The sequence below is a fragment of the Echinops telfairi genome, unplaced genomic scaffold (assembly GCF_000313985.2).
Source record: "Echinops telfairi isolate 266 unplaced genomic scaffold, ASM31398v2 ScPeMD7_6;HRSCAF=24_0, whole genome shotgun sequence".
NCBI classification, from domain to species: domain Eukaryota; kingdom Metazoa; phylum Chordata; class Mammalia; order Afrosoricida; family Tenrecidae; genus Echinops; species Echinops telfairi.
In genome coordinates, this window is record NW_022103902.1 from 14,713,749 (window position 1) to 14,724,433 (window position 10,685).

The window sequence follows — 10,685 nt, forward strand, 5'->3', positions numbered from 1 at the left end:
GGGGGGTGTTTGGTAGGGTACGGGGGTGTTTGGTTTCACATCATGCACGGCCTTTCGATGCAAATTCCCTGAAGACTACGATGAGGGGCTGGTTATTGAGGAAACGGCATAAACAGCCTCCAAAGCCCTTATTCCCCTTGCACTGAGTTCGGAGTGGGTGGCTGGCACCAGGCTCGGTGTTCTGGAGCCGGCACAGCAGCAGCTCCATAGCAAACCTTTCTCTGGGTGGTTCTTAACCACTGTCTCATTGGGGAAATGCCAGTACTTTCAATTAGTGCTGTAGAATGAGCTGTCACTGGCATTGAAATGTAGATGTTATCAATAAGCCACAAAGCCATCTCATAGAAAAAATAGTGAGATGAATAATTTAATGCCTTGCCAACTTAAAGGGCTCAGAGTAAAATTCTATCAAAATAAACACACAATTTATAGTGTACAGATTTTTTAAAAGCAAGAGTTATATCTTTCCAAGAGGTGAGAGGGACCGTCTTTGCTCTCAGTCATCGCCAGACAATTGGGACATTTTTCTAAGCTTTCTTGTGGTAGTTCCATAATCTGTTGTCAATTTGAGAATTAAGAGTACGGGGGTAGAATTTAGCCTGTCAATCAGGTCACAGCTTGATGACCTCATTTGGAGGAGCTAAGGAGATTAATAGCTCACTGGAGGTGGGACACAGGCTCACTCCCTGCGAGACATTACTGATGAGGAGCCTGACGGAGCTACCCTGATGCAGCCCTGGGAACTGGAGGAGCCACATGGAGACCCCTGCCAGTGCTGAGATGCTTACAACGCCACCGGATCCAAAGACTTCCCACCCACTGGCCTGTGATGATCCTGCATTCGGCATCATTGCATGTGCTCCATGAGTCTGAAGAGGGCTTTATAGATTGCTATCAGACATATGGGCTAGTATTGGACTTATGGATTTGATCTGGACTGGGCTGGGATGTTTTCTCAACATTCAGTTGCTCTTGTATATAAAGCTCTTTACTCTTCACATATGCGTGTTTATGAATTTGTTTCTCTAGTCTACCTGGACTAACACTTGTTTAGCCATCTGGCAATAAGACCCAGTGAGGCTCTGGGTCACGGTGACCCTCAGAGGAGGGCGGGCTCTGCAGCCCCTGAACATGCTTCCTTCTGTCCTCACCCATTCCTGTCTGGGAGGTAAAGGCAAGGGGAGCCAGGAACACATGGCCTCCTCCTTCCCCTCCTCTTCACCCTCTGGGAAAACAGAACCAGAAGAAAAGAAAGGAAGAAAAAAGACAGAAAGAAGTCAAATGCAACAGCACTTGTAACTCTTCAGGGGAAACAGCTACACACAAGCCAGGAACTGTTTAACCGAACCCCCAAGTTTTCTCTCCTACCCCTTTGTGGTGAAGTAAAATGAATGGCTATCCATATTCCTATTACTCCCACCAAATGGTTGGGTGGGACCGTGCAAATACAGGATTCGAGCTCTGGGATTGGTCAGGCCTGCCTAATCCTCTGAGTATCTGAGAGCCATCTCAGAAGCAGGATTTTGGAAGCCACTCCCACCAGAGCAGCGGGCAGTGCGGCCGGCTGAGTGGCAGGCAGGCTGCCTGTCCCATGGAAGCAGAGGCCACAGGGCTGTGTGATTGAGCGACTGGGGGCCACAGAGAAACTTGGCTGCTGTCTGAGGAGAGGTGTTGCTGTAGACCAAAGACTAGCCTCACTGCCTGATGAAACCGACTTGTGGTAACATGTCAACTTCCCCCGCGCAGCTCGGTAGCTGTGAGTAGTGTCTGCGAGTACCGCGAACCCAGCCGAGAAGAGCGGGGCCGTGAGAGGAACGAACAGCTGCTGTCAGGCTCAAGGATGGACGCACGTCTGACCTCTGCCAAATAGCGGAGAAGCTCACACAACTTGAACATTCAGGAAGAACGTGTTCCTTCCCTAGGATCGTCATCTAGGTGAGACCCCAAAGGACAACATTTGCCCCAAACCAAAGATAAGAAGGAGCGAGAAACGGGCTGAGTAGCAATGGGAACCCTCATAGGAAATGTTGGCAAACTAGGCATTACCATCGATGACACGCAACCTGCATGTGATTGGAAAACTAGTTTGTATGTGAACTTGCCCCTAAATTTTCATAACTTCAAAACTCACTGCCACTGAGTCGATTGACTCATAGCGACCCAATAGGACAGGCTAGATCAGCCCCCAAGGATTTCCACAGTTGTCAGTTTACGAGAGTTGAAAGCCTCAAAGCCTCATCTTTCACCCAGGGAGCTGCTGGTAGTTTCAAACTGCTAACACGACACCACCAGGGCTTCTAGCCTAACAAAACTCAGAGCACCAGTTGGACAAGAAGCTATCTCCTATGACCCATCTTTGTGGTGGCATATTTTAAGAAGTGGGGATCCAAGTTCATTTCCAGATCCAGAGTCCTCTCATCACATTCCTAGGAAACAGCCAGAGGGAAACGGTAAGGCCTTGGGGCACTGGCGGGTGCAGGCCCTACAGGGGGCTGGCTCCTTTCTGCCTCAGCCTTGACCACCACAACTCAGCCTCCTCTGGTTCAGTCCCAAAACCGCCGGGCAGGAGGTTGGGGTCAGACGGTCATGGACAGAGACTAACAGCGGAGAGAACGTTCAGGGGGAACAAGTATGAAATCAAGAAGAAAATCAAGGGGATACAAGGATTCGTGGTTGGCGAAGCACCCTAAGTTCCTGAATTTATCTGGACTCTGGCTGGAAAGCACTACTGTTATCTTAAATTCTGGTTTTTTATAGCTGCAAATACTAGTTATACATTTCCCACACCCTGGCCAAATGTGTGATAAAGAGTGGTCATCACTAGTATACACGACCGAGCTCATGACGAAATAGAATTCTAAGTAGGACGTTGTGTGGCAGAGTGGATTGTTATCCTGTCTCTGAGGATCTTATATACCATGGTGGTTACAAGTGGTTAAAGTTGGTCTGCTAACTGCAAGATCGGGAGTTTGAAACCACAGGAGAAAGATCGGGCTTTCTACTCCTGTAAAGAGTTAGTCTCAGAAACTCACAGGAGCAGTGACACCTGGCCTGTAGGGTCACTATGAGCCAGCCTTGATCGATGGCAGCGAGTGCGTTTACAGCCTCGGCGGTGCATTGGTTAATTGGCAGGATGCTAACCACCAGTCCCACTGGGGAGAAAGGTGTAGCTGTGTTGTCATAAAGATCACGAACGGCCTTGGGAATCCCATAGGGCAGCTTGACGCTGTGCCAAGAGGTTGTCCCACAGGGTCACCGTGAGTCGGCATCCACTCAATGGCAGTGAGTTGGATGCATCTCACAGGATCGACTTTGGTTTTGGTTTGCCCGTTACACTGTGACTTCACAGTGCCTCCCGGTGGCCTGGGTGGAGTCTTCTCCAGTGACCGTGAGCTGGGCCCTGTCACTTAATTTGACTAATGGAATTTTAATGGACATGCTATAAGGCCTGGCTTTTATAAGGGCTTACAGAATTTGGCCTGTCATCTTGTGCCTCTACCCTTTGCTAGAAGAAAAACCTGCCCGCCCCAAGAAGCTGCTACGTAAGAGCCTTGTGTGGAGACCTGAGCCCCATCTACAACTGCCCTGCAGACAGGTGAGCGAGAAAGAAATGCTTGTCTTGTAAGATAGGGACATTTTGTAGCGATTTGTCAACTTCATGCCCATCGTTTTTTTCCCCCTGAAACTCTCCTAAATTTGCCCTACTTTGGAGGTGTCCAACTCCCGTTCCAACCTGCTCCTTTGCAGTAGTGTTTCTCTACCTTGGATGACCAACTCTAAACTTTTATCATCAATTTATTACCACCATCTATTTATTCTTAAATAGGATTACGTGCCCTAGTAGTGACTAACTTTCACCAATTCGAAAGGCTTACCATCAAGTTTATTAAGCCAGGAGGATAAAGGAACTGAGAGTCTCTATTTCTTTGGGACAATTTTGCCCCAATGCCTGGGCCAGAGAAACGTACACACTCAATTCAATGACCCTCCTGGCTTTTTAAACAAAACTCCATCCAGCATCTAATTGGGCGTTCACACCATCTGAAAAATGTGGGCGTTGATACACCGGGTGATTCCTCTACCTGAATGTTGTGTTTGCTTTGCAGTCTCAGTCTCTTCCAAGGCTCCAGACCTTTTTTCCTCAGCACCACCCTTTCATAATGTTCTTTTGCTGTTGCCTCCAACTGCTGGTTCCTCGCAATTCTCTTTTGCTTCTCTCGTTCTTTCTGGAAAGATCAAGGAGTGAAAACGCCATGACTGAAGACAAAAGCAGCAAGCAAGCAAACAAAAGCCAATGGATTTCATTCCAACAAAAAGCCAACGAATGCCTCTGAACACGTAGCCACTGCGCAGCGTGCTGGTCTTGGCCACGGAGCCCTGGAGCATGAGAAGAGAAGGGAACATTTCTGCCAAGAGGGTCAGGGACACCCTGCACAAATCCTGACGGTGGACATTCCTGGACTGACTGATTCTGCAGTATTCACAGGAAGAGGTGCCCTGGTGGCCTTGTGGAGACGAATGGGCTGCCACCAATTTGCAAGGTTGGCAGTTCGAAACCACCAGCTGCTCCCCGGGAGAAAGAGGGTTTTTTCTGCTCCTGTAAAGAGTTAGTCTTGGAAACTCCCAGGGGCAATTCTACACAGTCCTGTATAGGGGTGTGGTGAGTCAGAATTGATTGGATGTTTTTTGTTTTTTGTTTTTTAATTTTATTCACATCTAGTCAGGGGAGCAATTAGGATTATTTGCCACTCAGTGTGATGCGAACCCTGGCAAGGTAGTCCCTTTATTTTGATTATGGTGTAGAGAAATATATTTAAAGACACTCAATTAAGAGTTCATGACTAGTCTTACCACTGAGGCTGGCTTGTGTGTGTGAATGTCACATGTTTTAAAGAATGAACTGTACGCTCAGGCAAATTAAAAGTATTTGATCATCAAGGCTGTCCCTGGAGTTGCGCTAACGCACCACCTTGACTCTCAAAGGAGAACTGGACTCCTGGTGGGGCCGTGTGGTCTGTGTGTGTGTGTGTAGACGACACAAATGTAATGATCTTAGAGACAGATGAGGAGTTGTGGTCACACATGGGGCTACTAACTACAGGCCAGCCCCTCCCATAAAGAGTCACAGTCTTGGGGGCCCAGGGGTGGTTCCACCCTGTCCTTTAGGGTCGCTGTGAATCAGAATCAATCGATGGCAGTGATTGATTTGGGTCTGGTAGGCATTTTGGTGTGATACATCATTTATTTTTCTCTTTTAATGAAGATAGAAAGAAAACTCTACCTAATAGTGAGTGGTGGCAAGTGACACTTGTGATAAAAGAGAGCGCGCAAATGCAAAGACTAGGAATGGCCCAGTGCCCTTCTCTGGTTCAAAGCGTCCCTTCTTAGTGTGCTTTCTGGACAACAGAATACAGGCAGCTCTTTATTAATCAGGGAAACCCAGTCCCTCACCCACGCATGACATCTGTGAAAGTGTATCATACTTATGTTTTAAAGACACACTATTTCTTTAGGAAGCCAATTTATACCTAAACTTTATGACTTGGAATCAACTTGAACAGTTTTGTGTGTGTGTGTGTGTGTGTGTGTGTGTGTGTGTGTGTAAAAGAAACCCCCCAGTGCTTCACTTCTCTGCTTTTATTTCATAAACAATGAGATCAGACTTTGATGCAATTGGGTGGCAATTTCTGAGAGTGCTTATCTTCCAAGGGCCATTTCCTGGTCCCGAATGGTTTTCCTGTTTGGTATTGGGTTTCCTTCACGGAAGTTTGTTGCGGAAGACTAGGGGTCACGAGTGCATTCTCATTTTACCACGCTCTGGAGCGGAGGTGTCTTTCTCTAGGCCGCTCCTGGAGTTGACAGCCTTTGTCCAAGCTGAGCTGGAGGGGTGGTGGGAGCCCCTGCTCACATTGGCATGGCGTTCCCTCCTTGCTCCAGCTCGCCTGCAGCCCTGGCTGTGGATGTCGCGTGCAAAGTCTGACGGATATGAAACGGCCCCTGAGGGGGGTAAACTCCCACTCAACCACCTTTCTAAGGGTGCCAGGCTGGCAGAGAGGTGCTGCAGTGCTCAATAATCACGTGGCCACACTGAGATTTCCAAAGGGAGCCATCGCTGGTTCTTAAAACCAAAATTCCTGGACACTTCCCGCTTAGAGGACTCCATGGAGCTAGCACAGAACACCCGGCTAGCCCCCATCAATGCACCCCGGCCCTCGCTATCGTAATCTTTAAAGAAAAGGGAACCCAAGCCCTAAGCGGGGGTGACTTTTACTGAATGCCGGGAGGGTACATGTGTGTGGAGGGAATGAGCAGGCATGTCGAGGTAGCAGGGGAGCCAGGCTATTCCCGGGGCGGCGTCCGCATCCCGGGTACCATGAGCCCATCAGTACCTTTCCTTCACCCCAAGCAGGAGCCCATCTCTCTCCTCTGCCACCCCCGCCCTACACCGTCAAGGAGTCTTCTTGCCAGTGATTGCTGTTACAGTGAAATCAATACAGATTTTGAATTAAAAGAAAAACCAAAAAACAGTCGCTGGCTTTACAAGGTCAGCCTGTGTTGTATACATACAAACAACCCTTTAATTTAAGCTATTGGTTTTTTTCCCCTTTAAGTCTCACAATGGCAGTTCAGGAAACGGGCAAATTGTTTGATTCTGACAAACTATTGAAAGTGCCTGAGACTTCTGTGAGGAGGGGAGACAAAAAGCAGAGAGAGAGAGAGAGAGAGAGAGAGAGAGAACCAGGCCATTGCTCAGATCTTAACAAGGGATACCACGTCAGAATTTCTGGTTCCCATTCAGCCAACGGCACATAAAATAAGACTCCCTACAGCTTTGAGAGAAAGACCAGAATCGCAGCCGTGTTAAGAAAAGCACAGGGCTACCGTAGGGTTACCAGGAGGGGAAGGAGAAGGTGGGGTAGAAAGGGGGAATGGATCACAAGGATCTACCTATAACACTCCCCCAGGGGGATGGACAACAGAAAAGTGGGTGAAGGGAGATAGCAGTCGGTGTGAGACATGAAAAAAAATTATACATTATCTGGAGTTCATAAGGGAGGGGGAAAATGAGCTGATATCAAGGGCTCAAGTAGAAAGAAAACGTATTTGAACATGATGATGGCAACATATATACAAATGTGCTTGACACCATGTATGTATGTATGTATTGTGATAAGAGCTGTATGAGCCCCCAATAAAATGATTAAGAAAAAAAAAGAAATGTAGGAACTTAAAGTAAAAAAAGAAGCTGTAATAAACTACTATAAGAAACCAAAAAAGAAAGAGAGAAAATAAAGCCCAGGGCTAAGCCCACAGTGTGGAAGGGGGGGTCACTGGTCCCTCCATCCAAACGGCTTGTGTCCATACATGAGCCTCCAAATGAAAGGCCCGTATTCTGTAACCATTCCACCAAAGCTGCCTTTCATCATTTTACTCCAAATACTCAATAGCTACTTGTTGAGCTGAATGGCCAAAGAAACTGTGTACAACAGTTTTCCCAGCAGTAGCAGGAGGAAGTGAAGGGCTAAGGAGAGAGAAAAGAACCTGGCGTCCCCACGTGCACAGAAAAGGCCCTGTAGCATCCGCTGTAAAGCAGGCAGGAAACCAATACAGACCTGAAACACCAACGGCCACCAAGGCGAGTCTGACTTCTGGTGGTCTTGCAGGACAGAACTGCCCCTGTGGGTTTCCAAGACTAACTCTTCTCAGCAGTAGGAAATCTCTTCTGCAGAATGGCTGGTGGTTTTGAACTGCTCACCTTGCGGTTGGCAGCCACCAGGGCTCCGTATACAGACTCAAGCTCAGCCAAAAAAGTCCTGTTCAAATGCACCCAGAAATAACGCCGGTGTAACTGTCCTTATAGAGCTCTTTGGAGTCTAGATACCAAAAAGAAAACTTGTTTGGTTTTTTTGAGGATGGTGAGGGAAAGTAGGTTTTCTCAAGGTCTACTTTTCCTTGGAAAAATAGAAAAAGAACAACCATTTACTCAAGTAGAGTTCTATTTCAGCCAAAGCATTATACTGTTACATAACAAAGTAGTTAGAATTCATCAGTGAATTTCTTCACTCAATAAGAGAGTCCTCAGTATGGCTGAAGATATTTCCGAAATGGTTGCATATTTTCTATTTCCTTGTCTATAAAACGGGGATAATGAAATGTGCACCCAGGATTTGCCATAGAAGGAACCTGGGATGAGAGCTCTTTTTTTTGCAGCTGGGGTTTCTCAGAGCATATTTGACTAGGCTAAAGAGGGATATGAAGTCAGGGTTTCTGGGTCCAATTCAGCCAGAGGCACATAAAATAAGACTCGCTGCTGCTTGGAGATAGACCAGGACTAGAGCTGGGTTCAGACAAGCACAGGGCTGAGCCCATAGTGTCCCAAGGTCAAGCCTCTATTTTCATTTTTTTCCAAAGGAGCTTCCCAGGAAGCCAAAGAAGAAGAAGCCTCTTTAGCATGACTGAAGGGAAATCACCCAACTATGTTGACATGCTCATCTTTAAAAAAAGGCAACTACCAACAAAAAATTCTTGGCTTGATCCCCTGTGACCCACTCCCTTCTTGAAAATGTCTGTGCTCGTGTGGGGTCTGTGTCCTCCCCTCCGAGTCTCTCCGTAGCCCACCAGAGTAGGACTCCCTTCTCACCACTCCACCAGAAGCACTCTTGCCAAGGACAGGTGTGATCCCCATGGCGCCAAGTGAAGAGAGTCACTTGTCTGCCGTCTCCAGCAGCGTGAAGCAGGGTGAACCACTCCCACCCTGCTGAATAGCCTTTTCTCAAAGCTGCTTGACTCCACACGCTCTGTCTCCCGCTACCTCCCGGCTCCTCGTATGCTAATTATACACATCCCCTAGGGCTGACTCCTGGACCCTCACCTTCTTTATCTAGCCAGGTTCTCAAGTCAATGCCATCCACTTATAGCTTACTAAAAAGACTGACATGACGTTGACTCCTGAATTCCTTACTATAGGCTCAAGTTCAGGCTTACATACTGCACTGTCCATTTGATATGCACGTTCAGATGTGTAATAGGCATCCCGCACTGAACCTGCTTCGAGTGATCCTTTCGAATGCCTCCACAACATCTAGCAGCTCAAGTACTACCCCCTTAGAGAAGCATTTCTCATCTGCTTCCCTTATTGTGCCTCTCCTTCTGGGCTGCGATCCAACAAGGTCGGGAGTTCGAAACCAGCAGCCACTCTGCGGGAGAAAGACGAGGCACGAGTTGCATGGACTCATGGCAGTGGGTTTGGTTTTTAGGTTTTCTTTGTTTACTTATGCATTTCCTGTTTCCTCCAATTAGTGTAGAAGTTTTTGTGGGTGAGGCTGTTTGTTATCTGTCTTCTTCACTGCTCTATTCCATCACCTACAAACAGTGAAAGATGATTTCAGAGATACCTGTTCAATAGACAAAGCATCCCTATCTAAGCACTTAATGCGTGGCTTCAAATCCTACCTCGTCTTCTCAAATAAAATGATCTTTTCAACTACAAACTTCAACAGTTATTCATCAATCAAAAGTGTACTTACAGAGCCAGAAAAAGTATTGCCTGGTAGATGTTAATAGAAAATAGGCATTTAATAAGATTGAGCATTGGGGTGCTAAAAGGAGATTGGAGTTTTATTTCCAAAAGATATGATGTGAGACCTGTGAGTGGCCATCCTATTGCTAGACCCAACAGGCTGGGGTCATGTGGACATTAAGTGGCCACCTCTCAAGAGTAAAGAGCACAGCACTCCTGGGTCCAGGCCAATTAAAGGAACCGGGCCCTTTTACGCAGGACAGCCATGCCTTCTCCCTGGACCTCCTCTTCCTGAATAGGAGAGAGCATCTCCTAATGGGTTCTCCTCGGAGAGTCTTCTGGTGCCTTTCTCTTAACCCTGGTATCACAAGACACTCTATTCTGAGCTTATCTCGTCTTTTTCTATGCAAAAACTCATACGTGGTGATTTCTCTAGCTTCTCCGAGTCAGGTTGTTCATCTGGCTAATGGGGTCTCTGCTGGGCCCCTCTGATGAACTCACGAAACAAAAAGCCTCCCAGGTAATGGCAGTGAAGCAGGTTTCCATCCAGGATATGGCTGGTTCGGCAAAGTCACAGCAGTCAGGGATTGGTGCAGGTTCAAGATGATCTTTTTATTTTATATATTTTTAAATGTTCAAACAAATAGCATTGCTATGCCTTCAGGTTTGATTTGTAGGAATAATTATATAAAGTATAAATTAAGATGGATATCTACTTGCAGAAAAATGAAGCAAGACCCTTACCTCTCTCCATGCACAAGAATAAACTCAAGGTGGATTACAGACCTTGAGACAAAACCCCAAACAATCAGGGCTGTTAATGAGGGAATTGGGACAAACCTGAGAACCTTGGCACAGGGAATACATAGGCTATCAGAAATAGGAAAGGATACAAACATAGAGGAACCACAAATAGACAAGTGGGACATACTGAAGATAAGACACCTGTGTACATCGAAAGAATTCATCAAGAGAGTAATAAGAGAGTTCACTGACTGGGAAAACATCTTTAGCATTGACACATCAGACAAAGGCCTTATTACTAAAATCTACAATACCTTGCAAGCTCACAATAAGAGAAAAACTAACTGCCCACTGAGGAGGTGGGAAAAGGACCTGAACAGAAGTTTTACAGAGTCTGAAATCCAAATGGCCAATAAACATA

General features: G+C 46.8%; 1 protein-coding gene across 1 annotated transcript in view; it reads right to left on the reverse strand.

Annotated features, from left to right (window-relative positions):
* The window catches only part of CCDC191 (coiled-coil domain containing 191), a 102,810-nt gene that overhangs the window by 7,232 nt on the left and 84,893 nt on the right, over positions 1 to 10,685 (reverse strand). Inside the window, exon 14 of the mRNA XM_004706488.2 lies at positions 4,083 to 4,226. Coding sequence (XP_004706545.1) covers positions 4,083 to 4,226 — 144 coding nt within the window. The remainder of the gene's footprint in view (positions 1 to 4,082; positions 4,227 to 10,685) is intronic.